At 43.5% G+C, this 22689-nt stretch overlaps 1 protein-coding gene across 1 annotated transcript in view; it reads right to left on the bottom strand.

The window, feature by feature from the left end:
- The window catches only part of doc2a (double C2-like domains, alpha), a 64387-nt gene that overhangs the window by 21336 nt on the left and 20362 nt on the right, over positions 1-22689 (bottom strand). Inside the window, exons 4-7 of the mRNA XM_086290306.1 lie at positions 17737-17811; positions 13807-13916; positions 1865-1991; positions 899-958 (exon numbers count right to left, since the gene is read on the bottom strand). Coding sequence (XP_086146432.1) covers positions 899-958; positions 1865-1991; positions 13807-13916; positions 17737-17811 — 372 coding nt within the window. The remainder of the gene's footprint in view (positions 1-898; positions 959-1864; positions 1992-13806; positions 13917-17736; positions 17812-22689) is intronic.

The raw sequence follows: 22689 nt of genomic DNA, 5'->3' as shown, positions 1-22689 counted from the left end.
GCAGCTGCCGCCATTGTTGGAAACTGGAATTGGCTGGGCCGCGCTATGAATTCTGAGATATGGTGGGCCACGAAGAACACACCCAACCCATCCTTCAAATTCGGGGAAAAGGAGGATGCATTTGGAGGAGTCTACAAATTAGGGCAGCCTTCGTTGCGTCGCCGTGACGTAATCGGCCTCAGGAGGAAGCAGCCCATGAACTTGGACATCTATGTAGCTTCAGACGGTGAAACTGGATGTGTCATGAGTTTGTGTGATCAGGTCCACTCATCAAAGCCAGAACACAACACACTGTGCACAGTGTCATTTCAGTTTCCACTGAAACAGGCCCCGCCCCCCCCAGAGGGCCTAAAGCTGGGATCAAAGAACTGATTGATTTACGCTGTACTCACCCAGAGCATTAAAGCATTACACATACTCTCAGCTGAGTTTTGCAGAGAGGTCCAGTTTGTGTAAAAATCATCGCCAAACAAGTCCGTTTGATTAAGCTCACCACAGAAGGACCAGTTTCTGCTGAGCGAGCGTCAGTGTAAGGTCCTAATGAGTGTTCAGCAGCACCACAGGACGCCAACAAGGAACTCCAGAGATCAAACCCTCCCTGTCAGAGCACAGGCATCTGCAGCCACGCGTTTAGAAAACATCATATAAATACTTCAAAAAGGCAGGAGCGCTCGTTTTAGACAGACAGCACAGCCGGATGATGCTCAGTGATAATTCATTACTGCACGCCTCCCACTGCTGTACAAGAATGAAGAGTTTGCACAGCACAGCGTGTTTAGCATTAGTACTTTGGTCATGTGATCACCTCACAAAGCTGATGACTGTGGTGATCACATGACTTTGAGTCTGCTGTGAGACCTGCACTTCAAACTGGGCAGATGGAAAGTTGAAGCTTTACCTCTCGTAAGTAGCAGGAAATTCCTCTCAGGGCTTCACCCATGGCAGTCGGAGAGGGAAGCTGAGGGCGAGACGAGAATAGAGCAGAGAGAGGAAACCGTGAGGATGACTTTTGATGCTTCATCGTATCATAGACTGTATATAGCAGATGGAAGTCTGTATCAGGCTGTAAACGTGTTTCTTTCTGCTGTAACGTTTGAACATGGGAGTCTATGGGGACTGACTCACTGCTGGAGCCTGCTGGACGTTAGTGGAACTGCAGCAGATTCTTTCTCTTTGTAAAACCTGTTTAAAGTCTGGATTCCATCTTTACAGTGAATCACATGAAGGTGCACTAGGACCGTAACCTCCTCGTCACAAGGAGACGTCATTCGTTGCCTGGTGATTTTATTGCATTACGCTGAATTTTTTCACGTTGGGTGACCAATTGCACAAATTCCATGTTTATGTTGCAGTCAGTCTGCTGATGACAGCAACTTGTCACCAACATCTCTTTAAATCCTCTGGTTGTGACCAAGGTAGCTGAGCATCTGTGTCGTCCTGCAGTTACGTTGCCATCAGTGTTTGTGTATGTAGATGGCAACAGATTTGCGATGTCTCCCAGTTTATCACCGTTAATCGCCGTGTTATCACAGAGTGTATGTGACTGTGGACCTGATCCCACTCAGCTGCACACTGACTCAGTCTGCAGGACCTGATTGGAAGTGACCACAGACGGGGTCTCCATCTTCAGATCAAACACTTAAAGCTCTACAAGTTCATCATCATGCTGCAGTTTTTGTTAGTGTGACTGCAACACAAACGTCAACCGAGGAACAATTTTTGAAAATAAACCCAACGGGATCCAAAATTCTTGACAGTTTCTGAAAGTCACAAAATTTTATCTTTTTATAGCTTTTAGGAAACGTGTAATAACATTTTCATTATTAAAGTCTTTTTCCAGCGTGTGCGCGTGCGTGTGTCCTACCGGTGGTGGATGCTCCAGGCAGGTGTGGAAATGTTTCGTCTGGTCGGGTTTCACGCGCTTCAGAGGGACTCGGGACTCCCCGATTAACTCATTATGAGTCAACTTGTCCTCGTCACACACGGACAACCTGAACAAGGAGAGGAAGCAAAGGAGTCAGGAGGGGAGGGAAGGAGAGGAAAGAGGAAAAAGTAGAAAAAAACAAAGAACTACTGTTGAAATGAAATAAACAGGAGAGGAGTGTGAAAGAGCACCAGAGGCAGGAAAGGAACCAGGACATAGCAGAGGAAACAAACAAAATGAATTTAGGAGACAGGAGATGAAACTGCAGATGTATTAGGAATATAGTAAAGATTGCATGAAACAGTAGAGCAGACAGGAAAGGGATCAGAAAACAAATGAAGGAAAGGAAGCAGGAAACAAATCAGAAGGAAAAGGAAAAATGAATGGGATAAGGAAACAGCAAAGGAAACAAGAGAGGACAAAAGAGATGAAACAGAGGAGGAAACAGGAGAGGGAATGGCAAAGGAGACTAGTGAGGAAACAGGGGAAGAAGCAGAAGAGGAAATAGGAATGGAAACACAGAAAGGGATAGGACAGTGATAAGGAATCAGGAAACTAAGACCAGAGAAGGAACAGAAATGTGTAAGAAGACAAAAGACCTGGCAAGGAGATGAAAATGGGAAAGGAGACAGGAAACGAAAGAGGAAACAGCAAAGCAATTGGGAAACAGAAGAAATAGAACAAGAAAAAAGACTGAAAACAGAAGAGGAAATAAGAAAGGAGAGGAGGAGATTACAAAGGAATCAAAGGAGGAAGCTGAAAAGAAACATGAGAGGAACAGGAAACAGGAGGAATAAAATAAGGAAGTACATAAAGGTCTGAAGCTCAAAACAACCTTTTTTTCTCAATGAGAACTTTTAAACACAAGCTCACAAAGTACTTCACAGACACAGGAAACACACAGATGCACCTCTAAGAAACCGACGACATAACCGAGTTCAAGATGAACCTCCGCCCGCACGCCGAAACAAAAACAGCTTTATTCTTCTTTTGCTTTTCAGACTGAGATTAATGATCATCTTTAGAGCGTTTCAGTTTCCGCCGCGTGGCCGTGTTTGCATCTCATACTTTATTCAGTGGGAGAAATCTGGACACGAGCAGGAGGCAGAGGGAGAGTCGACCTCCTCGGGCTCAACGTTAGACTGGAACTAGTTCAGAATATCATTATTCCCGCGCTTCCTCTGGGATTTCTGACAGTGATTCACGCTTCTCCTCACGCCCTGATGCATAACAAATTTCCCACGTGTGGGACTAATAAAGGTTATCTTATCTTATCTTATCTTATCTTATAACCTCCGTCAGCCGCAGGCGTAGGAGAGGAAACCCTCCTCCTCTTCCTCCTCCCGCTGCTGCTGACAAGCACTTGACAGCTCTGAAAAAGGTCGCGAGTGTGATCGCGATCAAACTGCAGAAGCTGCCAGTGAAAAAGCAAAATGTCAGATCAAACGAAGCTGCCGACTCCCGACACGCTCCTCCTCATCCAGCCATCAAACACGGCACCTCCACAGCCTGTCGGGTGGTGTCGAGGCTGAGCGTCAGCAGGCCTTCGTCCAGTTCATTTACATTTAGCACACAGTGAGGGAAAGATGCCGGCTCTAACATCGAGCCCTGCTGAGGTTAGTTCATACCAGACAAGAAAGGAAACAGGAAACAAGAGGAAGTAATGAAGGAAAGAGCAGGAGATGGGAGAGGATACAGAGGCAGAAATAGCAGAGGAAACACTATAGGAAACAGGAAATGGGATAAGCAAACATGAAAAAGAAAAGGACATTGGGAAGGAAATGGGAGAGGAAACATAACAAAAAAAGAGAAATAATCAGGAAGCAAATGGAAATGAGACTGGAGAGGAAAGAAAGGGGAAAACACTGAAACAGGAAGTGACAGGGGAAATGATAAGTAGACAGTAGCCTAAATGATGCGAATCAGACAGTGAATGAAACATCATCAGGGGAGACATCAAAGAAAAAAACGATGGAGAAAGATGAGGAGACGTGGAAACGACCAGAGAGGAAGAGGACACAGGAGAAGAGAAACTGGAGCGACAGCAAAGGCAACAGGAAACACAGGAGAGAAAAGTAAAATAAGGAAGTGAGAAGAGAAGAAATGGAACAGCAGAGGACAAAGAGAGGCAGAGAGGAGTAGGAATACAAGAGGGAACGAGAGGTTTAAGGAAATGTAAGAGGAAACATGAGAGGAGACAGGAGAGCAGTGTTGGTTTGTGCTGAGACCAGAGGCAGGAACGGCTTCATCCGCCCTGCTGGAGTTTCACCTGTTTACATCTTCTTGTTCTGACAGTGTGTAAACACACACACACACACACACATGCACATAAACACACACACGCACATAAACACACACGCACATAAACACACACACACATAAACACACACACGCACATAAACACACACACACACACACACATAAACACACACACACACACACACACATAAACACACACACGCACATAAACACACACACACATAAACACACACACAGACACATAAACACACACACACATAAACACACACACAGACACATAAACACACACGCACACAGACACACACATGCACATAAACACACACACACACACGCGCACATAAACACACACACACACACACACATAAACACACACACGCACATAAACACACACATGCACATAAACACACACACGCAGACACACGTTTCTGCTTTTCATCAAACTGCATCAGATCAAACGTCGTGTTGGAGACGGACGACAGACGGCGTCGGCACAGCTTCGGATTAAACCTTAATACAAACGGCATTTTAAATGTGGATGCAAACAATGTGGGAATGCTGACGGGAAAAATCGAGACAGCGAATGCTGTGAGCCGAGCGTGTCGCCAAGCTGCTGCCCACCAGATATATTTATAAAAACTGAAATTCACAGCGTGGAGCGCGTCGACACTGAGCCTGTGTGTTTGGGTGACTGACCTCTCCTTAGCAAGGCTTTTATTTTTATTTACAGCCTGAATCTGTCTGAGATTGCCAGCTTCTGGGGATCAAATCGGTTCAAAGGTCAGAAGCCTGCAGAGCTAATACTGAGAAATCGAGACATCTTTATCTGAACATAATGAAGTCCTGAACTCTGACCCAGACCACGAATCTAAGCTGTGCTCTGACCTCTAAACAGCAGCTTAATGAGGCGAAGTCCACAGAAGCTGTGAGAACAGTTTTAGAAAAAGGGGATTTTTCATAAGATTTGTAAAGAAAGTGAAAATATAGACTGTTTTTTAAAAAGAAACTAGACGAAGAAATAAGGAATTGTTTAATATATAAGACCACAGCTGTTAAGATTGGCTTTAGCTTCTTTTAAAGAGATAGCAAGGATAGTGGAACTGCAGCCCTGCAGCAGTATATTAATGACTAACCTAATGTTGTGGATGGATTATCTCAGTTGTTCTGACTGAAGTTTGGTCCGTTTACAGCATCCTGCCGTGCGATTACATTTGTCTCTAACCATTAGTGATGCTCGAATCATGAACGAATCGTTCAATACTCGAGAATCACTTTACTGACTCATGAATCATGATTCACAAGCCCAACTGACTCACTGACTCATCCCTGTTGCTGTTAGCAGCAATGTATCTAGCTTATAATTAAAATTATGGAGAAAAACACAACATCCAGTATCTTAACAAAAAAATTTCTGCTCTGAACTGGAAGAAAAAAACGTGAGTAGAAGCTCACATCAAGACAATAGCTCCTCGGTTCACAGTAGCATCGCTCTGCTAACATGCTAACAGCACATTTGAGCTACTCACCCCCTTCCCTCCTGTGCTGAATCATAGAGCGAACGAATCACTCACTCACACAGTAAAAAGAATCAAATTTACCATCACTACTAACCATCAGGAACCATCACGTTGACTTTTATCGAGTGGAAGAAAGTTAGCATCATCCTCCAGCTTCAGTGTTTATGCTAACATAGCTGTGTCGCTAGCGATCACGTAGCACATCAAATTTAATAAATTCTGTTTTCATTGTCTGGATGTTAAACCTGGTAAAGCAGCCACGCTATCATTGTATTACAGATGAAAGTGCAGTTTGTAGCTCAGTGATGCAGCAGAGTTTGGACCCGGAAACAGTTAATGACGTCAGACACACAGACCGGATGGGCTTATTATTAGTTACTAATCACTCTAATAGGAGTGTTGATGCTATCATTAGTATTTTTCTTTCCTTCTTTTTTGTCTCCTTTTGTGAGATACTGAACCCCAATTTGCTCTGTTGTGTTCATCAGAGTGTGACTGTCAGACAGAAAGTATTTAGGTGTAGAAAAAACCTTATGTGAATGAGGCGCGTTTTATTTGACTGATCCCGTAGAGTAGAAACTGCTGTATAACCACAGATTAATCCGTGATGTAGTGAGTCCACGAAAGGTACACATCTGTGTGGTTACACAATGCCTGAGCTGACGGGGTGAGAGGCTGTGTTTTTAAGCCCCGACTCTTTAATTAAGCTTGTTTTCCAAACAGGTGTTTTTGTTCAGAAAGCAAAAACCTGTTTGTTAAAATGTGAAGTTTTATAACCGAGACTGTTTTAGGAAGTAAGGACATTAATACAACGGATTCTTAGACGTTTTTCAAGTTTTGAAAAGTGAGAAGTGTCATCATCTGACTTTTACAGCATAGTGAGGAGAGTATTTGAATGACACACAGTTTCAACTTTTCCCCCAACCTTCGAAAAACGTTGTCGCAGCGCTGAGATCAAACCCAGATCTCAGCTGTTTTCATCAATGTTCAGCTCTTTAATCCAGCCAAGGTTTGACACTTATGGTTTTGGCGTGGGCCAAACTGAAAAGAGTCAAACAACTCCTGTGCACGGGAGGCCAAAGAAACGCCGCACTTACTGGGCTGCTGTTGCTCGGCCTACTTTTTCATTTGGATTTCAGAGGTTTTCAGGCTGTGAGCGAGGAGCAGAGACAGAAGAGTCATACGCTGCACATCAGATCCAACGATATCATCTGTATCGTTACATCTGATGTGCAAACTCATTTAGAAATCAGAGCACTGAGAGTCTTCATGTTTTTATACTTCAGTGACGGCTCAGATGAAACGATTAAAAGCTAATTCTGCGGATTCAGTCTTCAAATTGTAAAGAAATGAAAGGCTACAAAAGCAGCGGGTAATGGCCCCGAACAGCCGAGCTGCAGACAGAAATGACCGATAATCACCTGAGGCTGCAATTACCAGATAACGTCTCTCTGTTCAGTCTGCTTTCATGGCTGTACTGGACCTCCATGGGATGAAATATAATATAAGTCTCTTTTATTTATGCAGCTTCAAATCACGGATGCATGTCAGAAGCTTAAAGCCAGAGACTGATGACTTAAGGAAAAGTTAAAGCTCCAGAAGCAACAAGACAGCAAAGTTTTACCTCTAAAGAATAAAACTTGTGTCAGCCAGAATTTATTATCCCAAATCCCTTTAAATCCAAGCAGATCACAGCTTTCTTTGTAAAGAAGGAAGCAGAGTGTTTGATGATGAAAAGTTTTGGAGTGGAGGATCCCGTTAAGGAGCCAGGACAAGGAGGTCACTGCTTCAGGAGGAACCGTGAGACGCCAGCTCGTGTTTCCCTCACAGGTTCATTCACAGCTTTGCTTCGGTGTTTTCCACACGTTTGCTCCCGAGCTCCGTAATCGAAGGCTTCCCGCTGCGTTCACCGTCCCGCTGTGCTGCAAACACACGTTTATCAGTACAGGGGGGCTCCATCATTTAGAAGACCACGCCACAATTCTCCACAGGACACTTCTGATTATGCTGCACTCTGAAGTCAAATGAAAAAGCAGCAGGACGATCACGTTGAAAGGAGCTGTTGCCTCTGTCATATGTTCTGTACGTCACGCATGTTGCCAACAGCCTGGAGGGCAGAGCACGCTGTATTCTGCTTCTACGTTCAGCTCAGATCCTTCAGTGATGTGCACCAACATGTTGGAGATCTTCTACCAGTCGCCAGAGGTGCCAGCAGGGTCAAGGCTGGAACGATTCATTGGTCAGTCAGTCAGTGAGGGTCAGGACTGAACACACTGCTGTCCATCGTGGAGAACCCATCGTGGAGAACCCACCTGAGGAACGCTGCAGGAGATGATGCTGTTCTCTCTGCAGGTGAACACTCCTGTCAGGACAGACTCCACACATTTCTGGATCGCCCTTCATGCTGCTGTCTCTTCAGGTTTACACTCTATATATTTTTATTAATGCCGCTTGCACTACCACTCTTTCTCTCTTGCACAATCTCAGTGCACGCTACATCGTCTGCACAGTTCAGCATGAGTCTGATTTTTATCACTGCTATACATAAAAATTTGCACTACTGCATTATTAGTCTTTCACTTTACTATTAACAGTGTTGATTTTGTGAATTATACTATTTTATTCTGTATGCTGCTGTGGAAACAGTAACTTCTTCTTCAGACCAGCACAGTATCAGAGAATCAGTACAGACGGTGCTGCATCGTTGGACCCAGACAGACTATTTATTACTGCTGCCACTGTGACACCCTGTGACACCCTGTGATAATGTGTTTAAACATGTTTCAGCCCTACAAACCACAGCTTCTAACTGTGACTGCTGCAGTGAATGACAGCCTGGTCAGGGTTAGGTTTTCACTCAGTCGTGTGGTTGTTTCTCTCATGAACCATGACCGAGGACTTTCTAACTGCAGGGACTCACAACAAGTTTAAATAAGAAGCCACAGATATTCTGATGTCCGTGATCAGGCAACAGGCACGTGCAGAGGGGGGGGGGTAGAGGGGCTTGAGCACCCGCCCCTTTCCTGATGGGTGCCCAAAGTGCCCTTTTGTTGAGGTAACTTTTTAAAAAAAAATTATTATTATTTTTTTTATGTGTGTGTGCGTGCGGAGTCCTGTCTGTGCCCCTCAAAAATAATATTTAACTATTAATCACAGTTTTGCTAAATAAAAGGATCTGGCTTGCATCAGTCACATGATCACATTTAACCAATGAGCGCCCTTGACGGCAGAACGCGCTGGTTACGAGCCGGGAACGAGCTCACAAAGAGCACGCGCATTTTTAGCGGTCCGGAGCTGCAGGAGAAACACAAGTTAACTCAGAGACACAGACTGATGCGACACAACCAGTAAGTAGGTGTACAGCGCACACTGTAGTGTGTAGCACACAGGAGTATTAGCTTATTACGTACACGTTGGACTGACGAACTGAAACAAACGAGCGTGCTGTGTGTGCAACAGCGTGACAAACATTACCTGTCCTTTTATTAACTGCACAGGTAGTGCTGGTCACAGCTGCTGGCTACCTGTGTATGGCTGTCATGGGTCTGTATCTCTGTCACCGTTTTAGGGAACATATTTAGTTTTAAAGTAAGTTTCTGGGCATTTCCTGCCTTTCTGGAGGGATTATATTTCACTAAAAAACGATCTAATATGCATGTCCACATAATAATTATTATAATTATAATATATTTAAAAACACAAGCTGTATTTTAAAGAACATACATTAAGAAGCAGATTATATTAGATTTATATTTTAAATAAGACAAAAGTTGGATTTTACAGCAGTAAAATGATTGTATCTCTACAGTTTAAACATGTAATAAGCTTTGCCCCTGCACAGAGAGGATAGTGAAACAAATGGAATCATCATAAATACATTATTTCATATTTATTACTTCCCCCTCCTCTTTGCTTTATTATTGTAGCTCTAGTAATAAATATGTAAGGATTCTGGATCAGCACCATGATGCCCATAGTATATACAGTATTCTGAAGAAGGTCTAAAATGTCACTTTTAAAAACTGTCATTTTTTTAAAAATTATTACTCATGATATAACATTGTGCAGACATGGCTGGTAAGGACATGAGGAGGAAACAGCAGGAGCTGTGTGAGGCTACTAAAGGCAGGGCTATAACATTTTTCTGTCATCATTTTATTTTAGATTAAGTGCTGGAGTTGTTAGGTGTGGATAATTAGATTATAGTTTATTGCAATAGCAAGTTGTGCCTTGTTCTCACATAGACAGCAAGTGGAGAGTGATATATGAAATGATGGGATGGAAGGAAGAAGAGAAGCAAAGAGTGATTCACAGGCAGAGCCTAAATTATTTCTCACAGTTTTTTGTGTCCTTATGGTTCCAAGCGCTGTCACCAATCTTTGCATTTTGTTATTATCTCATGACACTTGTTTAATCAGCTACCATCTCTCCTGTGGACTTTTTAATGTCTACAGTCTCAGATCAACACAGCCCTGCCCTTCCCATATTAGATTCTTGATGAATGTGTGTTGTTATTCAGCCTGGTTCAATGTGCCCCTTTTTAACTTTGGGCACCCGCCCCTTTAAACCTCTCTGCACGGCCCTGTCAGGCAAGTGGGGAGTCTCAGTATGGTCTGAATCTTTGTCATTGCTCTTTTATTTACTTGATGGTAGTTTTCACCAGTGTTGGGTAAGTTACTTTAAAATAGTAACTTAGTTACATTACTAGTTACTTCTCTCAAAAGTAACTCAGTTACTTCAAGTTACTCGTTACTTTCAAAGTAACTAGTTACTAGGGAAAGTAACTTTGTTTTTACTCAGAATTCTCTTGTTAATGTGTTGCTTCCATAACTTTGCAGTCTTCTAGCTTGCTTACTTGCCACAGTGCACTGTGCCACCTACCAACAGAAAGGAAAAGATAATGTGCATATTTCCACGAGAGAAACCCCACGCCTGGACCGTCATTGACTGCTGCCATGATTCTAGCCTACGTCACAGCGTCATGTGCGCCTTTTACATCCAACACAAAAACTGCAGTCGTGGTGCTTTCGATTGTACTCAGAACTCGGAAATTCTGCCTTCTGAATAGGAAGATGTAAGTAACACCAGACTGCAGATGAGCTGCATACAGGGCTGGACTGGGACAGAAAATCGTCCCGGACATTTTGACTAGAGACCGGCCCACCATTATAGGAAAAATCATAAAGCCTTTGAATGAAAACAAACGCTGTTGTGACAGTGATGTGCACTGTTCTGATGGTATATATGCATCAATCTATCAATCGTTTGTTGTAAGACTCAGATAATTATTTTTTAAAAGTGAGACATTTTAAATGAGAATAAGAAAGAGAAGTATTTCTTTGTGCCCCCCTCTCCCTGTTAATGCCCTACATGCCCCCTGGCAACACTTTCCTAGATCCACCCCTGCACAGTTACCAGCTGTCAGCTACTTAGAAAAGGATCCTGGTGTTATTTGTCTCTCAGAAACAGCTCATAACTTCCCTTCAACTCATTCATGTCACCTAAAAGGTAAACCTGTTTCTCCATCACCTGTTCAGCTCTGATGATTCGGTAAGGTCATCTCCTGGTTTCATCTTCATGTTTCCCTCTCACCAGATAACCAAACCATATCATGACCAGCAGCTTTACAGCTGTGGCTCCAGCAAACATCAGCTGATACTAGAAATTAATATTAAATAAATTCTAACAACAGCTGATCAAGCTTAAAGGTGCTGCTGTTGTTTAGCGCGACATCCGCTGGTTTCCTCTTTCTGGCGCAAAGTGGGCGATAAACAAACAAGAGAGCCAATCAGCTGATCATTGATCAGTTTCATGACTGAAGTAGAAACGGGAGAGGGAGGGGAGAGAATGAAAGAAGAAGAGGCAGCTGTGCAGCAAAGACACAGAATAACTCCAGCTTTGTGCCTTTTTCATTGTAGCTGAATTACGGGACAAACTGTTCCTTTTCACCTCAATAAGAAACGCGTAATATTTTCTCTGAATACCAGACGGGACGGTTGGCAACTCTAATAACTTATGAACAAAATAAAGTTCAACAACATTAACTTCATAGCACCACCCAGCTGTATAGAAACTCCGTCATGCTAGCTAGCACGCAGTACGGAAAAAGTCAGAATAACGAAAATAAACTCCACCTAAACTTGGTTCATATCTGACCCAGAGAGACTGCAGGTCATAACTTCTTACCTGAAGTTCAGTTCACACTTGGACCGGCGGCCGCCTCGGGTCTCTTTTCCTGCTGGCCTCCACCACTTGCTAATGTTACTGAATCTGTGGAAGCTCCGCGATAGCCACCACACGAAGTAACGAGTAACGAGCCTATCTAAATCCCAGTAACGAGTAACGCGTTCCTGATTTTGGCATAATAACTAGTTACCGTGCTCGTTACCACAATGATAACGTTACTGTAACATGTTACTTAATAACGCGTTAGTCCCAACACTGGTTTTCACTCTGTGATTTTATGAATAATGTTAGGCACACGCTGTCCTGGGTCGCTGATCCAGTGCTTTGTGTTCTGGTGTTTCCAGAGTGACTCCTAGTTCAGTTTTCCATAGTGGCTCTGGTTTCGTCCCCTTACTGTTTTGCTTGTGTGTTGTCGGCAGTGTTTCCTGTTTGTCAGTCTTGTTGTCATGTCCCGTCCATTATTCGTCTCAGTGTTCGGTCTTTAGCACAAGTTCATGTCTTGTCTCTGCAGTGCTGCGTTTGGGTCCAACCTCTGCTGGCACACAGCTGGACCCTCACACGACATCAGATTATGGACACTGAGAGTTAATTTCTGGGTTTTTGTTTGCAGTGTAAATTATTTCAACATGCACCACTAAAAATCTGGGGCATGTTTTTACCTTCATCAGGGGTAAAACTTATTTACCAAATCACAGCTTGTGGTTTTGTAGAGCAACTTGCTATTTGTCCATGTTAGCTTAGTGTTAGCCATCATCAGCCAGAATAAAGATGGCTGAGGCTCATTTGTCATTTAAACCCAAAAGTCTTTCTGATGTTTACTGTAGTTTTTTACGATGGCTTCATTCACTACAACAAGCCTTTTTTGGCTGCAGCTGTTTATCTGATAACTCTGACAAACTGCTTTATTCACAGCAGCTCGCTGTGTGCTCTTTGCTGTTGTCTCTGACTCTGTGAAGGACTGATTCAGTCCAATCAGACTGTTAGAGGCAGCCAGAGAGTCGGGGAAGGATCTTGATACAATATTGGCAACAAAAAGTGTTTGATAGCTGCGAAAAGCAGCAAAGACAACATTTAATTTCATCTTGGTGCAGCTTTTTGCTCCGACAGCTAAACTAATGAAATGTGACAACTGAGCTTCATATGTGCGGTGCTCTGAACGGATAATTGGAGGTGAGCTTCCCTCCCTCCAAGACATCTACAGGAAGCGCTGCCTGAGGAAAGCGGGGAGGATCATCAAGGACTCCAGTCACCCCAGCCATAAACTGTTCAGACTGCTTCCATCAGGAAGGAGGTTCTGCAGCATCCGGTCCCGTACCAGCAGACTGAGAGACAGCTTCTTCCACCAGGCCATCAGACTGCTGAACACGTCATAGACACCTCAGCTTCACTACTGGAACTTCAACATTATGCACTCCATACTGTACAGTAATGCCACTGTTTTGCACATATTCAACTCTGTATATTTTATTTTATATATTTTATTATTATTATTATTATTTTATTTTATTTTTTTACTATTTAATTTGTAAAAATGTGTATACACACACACACACACACACACACACACACGTAGGAAAATATTTAGTATACACATCCAGAAATGCATACACTATTATATATTGTACATATATTTATTAGTTTCAGGTTGGCCATTCTTGTATTTTGCTCGTTTGTGTTGTTGTGTTTGCACATCTCTGTTGCTTGTGGGGCTCGCACACAAGAATTTCACTCGCATGTGCTGTGCCAGTGTGCCTGCACATGTGATGTGACAATAAAAAGTGATTTGATTTGATTTGTGATTTGATTTGAATGTCAGGATGTAAGAGCAGCTGATTAATGGCTGTGAGCATAATTGCTCTGAAATGAGATGTGATGAATTATCCCCAGTGTGTGTTTGTCACACACGCAGATATAAACACAGACCTGAGCGTCTTCCTGTGCATGTCTTCCTCTGTGATGCCGACATAAGTGAGCGTTTCATTCCACACTGGATTCAGGGAGTTACGGATCGTCCTCGTTTTCAGCTTATTGGCCTGAAGGACACACACACACACAGAGATATTAGTAATTACTAACACAGTTTGACATTTCATTTCAGCAGCTCTGCACAGAAGTTCAAACAGTGCAGAAAATGTGTTTAAACCTTTTTAAGCTCAGGTATGAATCTCATTAAAGACTGAATTCGTGGCTGCGTCGCTTCAAGACAAAAGTCAAATAAAAATAAGATCCCATCAACAACAGGACGAAAGGAAAAACAGGTCAGAGAGAAGATTTTCTTTTTCACACCAGAGCCAAGATGGAGATAAACTTTAATGTTATTTGGGGACCCAGACAGTCATTGCTGTCTCCTCACAGCAATAAACTCAAGTTCACAAAGATTGCACAATTAATAAAGCAAAAATCAAAGCATCACTTCAGCGAAGGTGCCGGAAACCCGCCGAGAGACTTAACTAGCATCAGGATAAAAGTCAATCCGTCCTCAGTATTTTTACACATTGCTCGTGTCAGGAGGAGGATTTCGTTTCATGGCTTTGAAACGGCTTCTGAAAATCCTGAAATGAGCCGAAGCCAAAAATGTGCTGCCAGCACCACCACTGAACCGTGGACGCTACATTTCAGGCGCTCACAGGCGGCTTTACGTAAACACAGAGGCCACGAAACCAGAATAAAATCACTTTTTACATATTTCAGCTGACTGTATCATGTTCTTCTCATTTCCAGCTGCATATTTTTATTCTTAGAGCAGTTTTGCATCGTTGACTGCTCAAAGTGAAGCGCTCTCACACAAAATAACCTCCGTGGGAAACAAAACCTTGTGACACTTTTTTGAACATGATCAACTTTGTCAAACTGATGTCAGTTTGATTTTCTGAAGCATGGATATTAAAAGGTAACAGTCACGTGATTCCAGCCTCCTAACTTCCTGTAACTTCCTGTAACTTCCTGTCTTTGACACGACAGCGCTGAGTGTCCCCAACAGCTTCTGTAGTCTAACTGTTCATAATGGTAAATGAATAGTTATTAATAACTAAGCTCGACTTTTTGAACCTGAATAATCAAATTTGACCAATCAGACCACGAGGTCGACTTTTCTTCACGCTGAGGATGAATTTTATCCAAAAACAACATGTTTGGTGTTATTTGTTACACAGGAAGTTCAAAAACGTCCCACTTTGTCAGAACGCACTCGGTGTGACCCGACGGCCGCTCTGACCGCGTCTACAGCACGCCACCAGTCGGGCCTACAGTGGTGCATGTCTGCATGTCTGAGTTTGAAGCTTGAAGTGAAGCGCTGTGAATACTGTACTGATGCGCTGAACACTGACTTCATTATTAGAACCTGACCGTGTTTTATGTGAACGCCGTTGTAACGGCAAATATTTGAGAGGAAATAAGAAAAAGCAGAAAAATAAATCTGGTCGGTCTGTGGCTGTACGAGCAGAGTGGCACCTTTACCTCCGGCTCATCAAAATGCAGAGAGAAAATAACAATGAGTCAGTGACACCGATGTTACCCAAGCTGCTAAAAAAAACAAAAACTCAACTCGACCAAATCTGGTGTGAGAGAAATAAACAACATCCCCCATATGGAAAAGATAAATCTTATAAAGTTTGTATCTGTCTTGTGTGAAACTTGTATGAAAAGCATACAAGAGTGAAAACAGATATAAGATCCCTTAAAAATTATATAAATGAAACTTGTATGTTTTGGATACTTACTAAAACAATGTATGAAAGTAATGAGAAAGTGGCCACTTTCATGAGTAATCACATATAAGTTTTTACTATTTCTTTTCCATATGGGCCATTTTAAGCAGCAGGAAGTGACACAGAGGTCAGAGGGCGATGCTTCGTCCTCTTATTTGTTCAGTTACACTAGCTGTGCTGCGCACCTCTCTGTAGGTGTTTGCTCCGCCCACAAAGTTCCCGTTTTCATGTGTAGAAACACGTCCGTCGACTGTTCATTTTCTGCTGATGCTACTTCATCCTCACGCTGGAGAGAATTTCACTTGTTCCTTTATCCAGCAATGAAAACGAAACAAGCGCCGAGCAAACAGTTTGCACTTTGGTCAAACTAGTGACATGAAAGAAAACAATTTATAACACATAAGATTCTTTTTAGGAGTTTCTAACCTGCCCACAGTGGTTTAGACTCAAGCCCGTCTTTCATGATGAAGGCTGTCGTGTCCTTCAAAGGGTCCAGTTTGGCTTTACTGTGAAACTGTTCCAAACAAAATCTTTAATTCACGCTGATGTTCGTGTGGGATGAACTGTTGTAACAGAGTCATCATCTTTACTTACGTTACAGCACCTCTGTGTGGCTTCCCCTAACACAAAGTCGAACGTCAACAGCAACTTTGTTCTAGATAAGCAGATAGGGCTGCGCGATATGACCAAAACCTCATATCCCGATATCGATAACCATATAAATCACAAACATGTAACATTTTCTGTAAATTCTGTGAATCTCGGGCAGCTCGACTTGCTTGACGTGTTTCCAGCTGCGCGTCGTGTAGCTGGAGTCGAGTGTTTTAACCGATGCATGAAACGACACATTTTTAGACATGAGTTGTAACGGCGCCGTTTTCTTTGTATTTATTACACGGCGTGCTGCGGGGAAAAGCTGTTCTAACGTTTGAGTCTAAGGTCTATTTTTTAGCTCCTGGCGGCTCTTTTTTACTTCTCATCCGTAAATAATCTGCTCTTTCACGTTATTCAGTTTATTTTGAAAAGTCTCAACAGGATCTTGAGCTTTATTGTGAAAGGTTTATGTGGAACATAAACAAGCGGACACGCGATGCTGTTACCGTCGTTGTTGCTAACGACAACGCATAAAAACAGGCGCTTGTCCGTCTGTAGTGTGGTTATATTAAATATAAGAGGAAGAGAAGTTTATTAATATAGCCACTACAGTGACATCAGAACCATGAACAAATATTAATGTAAACAGTTTATTTTGAGACACCACGAAACAAACGATAGTGTGAAATGCAACGAAAGACGTTTTTATGTCGTCATCAGATATATATGGTTATATCGAACAGCCCTATAAGCAGAAGTATGTGTAGCATCTGCAGGAAGGTTATTATCCCTTCAGCTGTTTCGTCAGGGCACTGATGTCTCCGTGTGCACATCTCTCCAAACACAGCAGGATCTAAAGGACGAGTAGTGTCTGATAGTCTGGGATGTTGAATTAGTCGGTACACTCAAATCTTGCCCTCGCCATGTTTCACTGGTATCACTGGTATAACCCTGTGGTATCGATCACAAAGAGGGCGACGAGCCGGCAGGTAGCAAAGTATGAAAGTGAAAGCATGAAATCTCAGAGATTAGTGCCGTGGTGAAGCAAGATGTCAGAGGAAAACAAGACAGAGGCAAAAACACCAGAGACACACGGTGAAAAATACTTTCAAAATAAAACAGGAAGTAAAGCATTTCTCATGAAGGTTTCTAACAGAGTGAAGTGATCTGGAGGCATCTGCAGTCATAACAACATTAAGATGACCTCCTTCACCTGAGGATACTCTGGAGCATCCTTACAAGCATCCTTCAGTTACTGCCACTAATGAGTCATCAGTCATTTTTGCCATCACCCACTGTGGAATGATGGGAGGTCAGCTGAGTGTTTCCTCTTTTTCTTTCCCTTCCTGAGAAGTGCTGTAGTGCTCCTCATCAAGCTCATGCTGGAAACATGAGGCACAGCCTGCAGGTCAGAAACACCTGAACACTCAGTGGGACTTTCTTCTTCTTTCAACTGGAGCTTTTGAGGTCCACACAGTCTGCCTCCATCCTGCCCAATCCCAGCGTCCCGCTCTGTCACACCAACCCTCTGTGGTTATGAACGGTCTCTCACCTTACAGGCTCCGGGCAGCAGGTGCAGTTTGACGTACGGGTCAGCTAAACCGTTGAAGTCCATCGGCTTCAGACCCTGCAGATAACAGAAGCAAGTGAGCATATCATTATTATTATTTGATGTTTCATTGCATCCAGATTACAATCACGAAGATGGCGAGAGGAACGTCACGGCAGGTACAGCTATCCTCTACATGAACCGTGAGACTAACCCAGGAAAGGTTATAAAAACTATCATAATAATAAAGTTAAGAGAGGAAGTGAAATATGTCACCTGGAACGTATCATTAGAATAAATACAGAATCAGAACAGGAACCCAAAACCAAGAATTCCCACTTTACTATAAATCCAGCCGCTATAACCTGTGATTCCTGACATTTTCTCCACATCTTCTCCGGCTGTTCACATCTCAGGAGTATAAAAACTAAAAGAGGCGACAGGACAGATGATTTTTCCACACGGGCAGATGAAACACTTGATTTGAATCTCTTGACCTCATCAGTGGGAGCAGACATCGTGACAAATTGCTCCTAAATCTCTTTCAACAGCTTTGACATTTGCAGTGCCGGCAGACGAAGCGATTTCTCCTTCTGTGCATATTCCCCTCCACCCCCACCCACAGCATTTTTAATGAGACCGAGGCACCACACAGAATCTGACCTTCCACATCTACCTGAAATACAATCCAGTGTCACAAGTGACAGCTATGATACCTCGAGTTTCAATTACATGTACTTTTGTTCATCAGTGTCAGACATCCAGTTTCATTTGAATGGTGTGAGCAGTTAGTTGGTTCAGCCACAGTCGTTCACGTGGACGCATGGCGTTTGTGTCTGACTCTCCTACAGCTTTGAGTTTGGGCTCCAGCAGCTGAAGCTGAAAAACCTGCAGTTCCTCTAATAATAATAATAATAATGGATTGGATTTATATAGCGCTTTTCAAGGCACCCAAAGCGCTTTACAATGCCACTATTCATTCACTCTCACATTCACACACTGGTGGAGGCAGCTACAGTTGTAGCCACAGCTGCTCTGGGGCAGACTGACAGAAGCGAGGCTGCCATATCGCGCCATCGGCCCCTCTGGCCAACACCAGTAGGCTGTAGTTGAAGTGTCTTGCCCAAGGACACAACGACCAGGACAGAGAGCCCGGGGATCAAACCGCCGACCTTCCGGTTACAGATGCGCTTCCCAACCCCCTGAGCCACGGTCGAACAGTGTTAATGTTCACATGTATAAACCTACAAGAGCGACTCGCTGCACCCGCCAGAGGTCCCGTGTCCACGGCAACATCGGGTCAGAGCTGGATCGTGTTTGAATAATGTGGATTCACTGCCCGCACAAAAAGCTGCTTCTTAATGTTTCTATCAAATATTTAACCTTAGAATTGGTGGATTATTCTGCTGAACGTTTCTGGCAGCGGTTACCAGGCGTGTCTTTTATTTGCTGATGTTAAAGGTGTTAAAAAATTCTGAGCTTTCCCTCGTCCCTGCAGAAAGAAATGTGTGCACACAGCAGGGAGCGCCGAGTTAATCCACCTGCTCGAATCTGAAACTGCTCCTTCATCTGCTGCAGAAATGAGTCGATGCCAGGAGGGAAATCACCGACATTCAAGTAGGTACTCAAATTAAGAAAACAGCAGAGGAAACAAAGGATACAGCAGGTGCTCAGATTATCTCCCATCCCTCACGAAATGAAGCAATTTCATTCTCACATGTGTTTCTATTAGTGTTGCACTGCAGAGCGAGAGCAGCGCCGACTGCATCAATGTCACGGTGATCTAAGAGGGAAGGAGAGGACTTTGCCTCTGTGCTCGAAGCGGCTCGTGTTGATCTCTGCTTCATTAAAATCTGAAGACTTTGCAGCTTCAGGACACAAACCATACATGACAGGAACAGCTTTGAGCTCCAACAACTTTCTGTCACCAGCTGTGGAGCACGAAGTGTGATTCAGTAATGGGACCAGATTCTTTTCATTTGTATTAAGTGTTCAGAATTCGACTGTAGTTCATTATGACCTAAAGTTAGCTTCCTCCGTGTACATTAAACAAAGCCTTCCAGCACGACAACCAGAAACGTGCGTTTGGTCATCACGTTGGTCTTGTGGTGAAGAACAACCTCCAGAAGACCAAAGTGACGGTTACTGATGGGCTTCAGCCCCACTGATGGTGAAAACACCATCAAACCTGGAGGAGCTTCAGAGATGCTCAGGACTGGTGAGGAGACGTGTGTGAGAACCGCTGCAGCTCGTAGCACAAAGGACGACCGTTAGCATCGTTCTCCTGGTTTTTGTTCCTGTGCAAAGTGAAATTATGGATGCATCCAAAATAAAACTGGGACGTTTGGAAATTTGTCGGGGAAACAGTTTGTGAGAGGTGCACTCGTGTCCTCATGTTTAACACGGGCAGAGAGCCGAGTAGAAAAAATGCCGTTTTTTGAATTTGCTGAAATCTGTTTCTGGTTCTTTGAAGCTAACTTTGGTGTGACTAATGAAAAGCTTTTTGTGAAATACAAACACTTTTGAGTTGTTTATTTAATGAGAACAAAGAGTTTATTCTCACTGTGAAATATAAAGCCAGCAGCCCGAGGGGACGAAACAAACCTGCTTCAAACAAACGGTCTCTGGACAGATAAACAAGGTAAAGGCAGGAGGTGAAGCGACTGCGCCATAATTCAGATCAAGCTGTCACAGCAGAGTCCAATTTAAGTGTCACAAACAACAAGAGGGAGACAAACGGAGACTGTAAAGAGACGACGGGCTGCAGTCAGAGCAGGTTCAGCTCCCCACACTCTGGATCTGTGCATGCACACTGAGACAGCGGTGCATGCAGCACACGCCAACATGCAGGGAGGAGAAATCTCTTTAATATATGCTGCGTTTGTGCAGGTTAGCAATGCTGAACAGCCTCAGCAGTGTGCGCACGGCGACAGCAAACAAACACGTCTCCATCATATTTGTGTTTGTAATGATGGGAGACGCCTCTCAGAGGTTCTCTGAGACAGACAAAAATAACCTTTCATTTCTTTCCTCCCTGAAAATAACTCTTTAGATCCACTTTTTTTATAAACACCTAAAACTTCATAGACATTTTTTGTTGATGTCTGAAGGCATCAAACACCGACCCATCACTTCCTGGACTCCACAGCCTACTGTGGTTTGCAAATCCCACTTTATAAAGCTTCATAGAGGGTGGAGTGTTATATCCCAGTAACATGCAAGTAAAATACTAGAATTCCACTCAGCACACCTGGAGCTCAGGCTTCTTGAACAGTTAGTACAATAACCTCGCAGCTGCCATATTACGGGTCAAATAATGTCATTATTATAATTTGAAGGCTCCAACAGCACAAACACAGACTGGAGGTCCAGGTCAGATGAAGCTAGCAGACAGCTACAGCCACCTGTGTCAGCTACAGAGGCCACGCCCCTAATAATGCAAACATGGAGCCAGGCTATAAAGTGTTGGAGCCTCTAGTGGACGTTAGAGGAACTGCAGATTTTGGTTCTTTAGCCCTGTAAAGCTGATGCTTGTTGATGTTTCAGTAAAATCAGCACCAAAAAGTTTCTGCTGGGACGTCTGCAGTAACTCCACTTCATCCTCACGGAGCTGCTGTTGGTCCATCTGCATTCTGAAAAAGGTGGTGTAGATTAGCAGCTGTCAGATCTTTAGGAACACCCCGCTCTGGATACATGGATCAAAGGTGGAGCTGTTGGATGGGGTGGTTTGGCCACACTGAGCGCAGTAGTTATCAGGAAGAGAATAAAATAGAGAATAAGAGTTTTAATAAATATTCCTGATTTTTCCCATCTTCTGCCACAAGCTGGACCCAGATAAGTTTGCTCCCTCTCTGTGGGCTCGTGCTGAGGGTGGGGATGTCTTTCAGCTTCAGCTCTCTCTTCATGACGTCTCAAGCCGAGAGTCTGAAATCACTGTCTTGGTGTAAGATGTGCGAAACCAGGAGTACCAGATGCTCGTAGCGATTGTGATTGATGGCTCGTTAGACAGAGCTGGATGATTCTTCTCTCACTCTCAGAAGGACCATAATTTACAAAATGCATTCAATGTTTTATTCAGACTTGTGACCGAGCCCATAAACCCATCAGGAGAGTGTTTACTGAGGTCACAGAGGAAGTCATGTGTCTTCTGCACAACCAGGAATCTTTTTGCATCTGACAGAGTCGCCTCCTGTTTGACATTAGTAAGAATTACAGCTGTCGCAGTCAGACGCAGAGGCGACGCCATCTTTTGTAACATCTGTGAACAGTCATGGTGAGCTGTGAGATGATTCTCCGAGCAAGCCTGACGGATGAGAACCCAAAACAAGGTGCGGTGTAACCTGTGCCAGGTACAGGCAGGCCGTCACACGTCTACCATAAGGAGGAGTGATCTTTGGTGAAGAGCCAGATTCTCCATAAATACACAACAATATGCATCCTTTCCTGGCCTGTCCTCCCGGGCTTTAAGCAGGACTGTCTGTGGCGCTCAAATAACTCAGAGGAACGACTCAAAAACAGGAAATGGTGTGATGTGATGGCTTTAAAGCCAGGAATGAATCCCACGTGGTGTGAAGGAGAAAAACCTTCAAACATTTTGCAGCTGAAGGGATTTTAAAAAGAAGAGAGGTCAAAGATTTCAGCGAGCCGATGTCAGACACGGCTGGACAATTATGCAAAACGCCTACGAGGAGGTATTTTGGTTAAAGTGGGCGACGCTTGTACCTGGTGCCAGCGGAGTAGTACGTTTAGTCTGTCAGTCTGATGTTTGTAGTGATGTGTATCGCTGCTGATATTCAAACAAAATGTCAGATAACCTGAGGAACAGTTTTAAAAGGGACGAATTACACGTTGTTTTTCATAATGACACTTTGAGGTAAAACCTCAGTGAAACCAAATGCATCCTGATGTAAAACAGCAGAAAACGTCATATGTTTCATCTCACTTTAGGCTGTTTGC

This window comes from Aulonocara sp. 'chitande type north' Nkhata Bay, linkage group LG4, assembly GCF_057382095.1.
Source record: "Aulonocara sp. 'chitande type north' Nkhata Bay isolate Kocher_YH1m ecotype deep benthic linkage group LG4, A_spYH_male_GT1.1, whole genome shotgun sequence".
NCBI classification, from domain to species: Eukaryota; Metazoa; Chordata; class Actinopteri; order Cichliformes; family Cichlidae; genus Aulonocara; species Aulonocara sp. 'chitande type north' Nkhata Bay.
The sequence above is the reverse complement of the archived record's forward strand: the minus strand, read 5'-3'. Positions and strand labels throughout refer to the sequence as shown.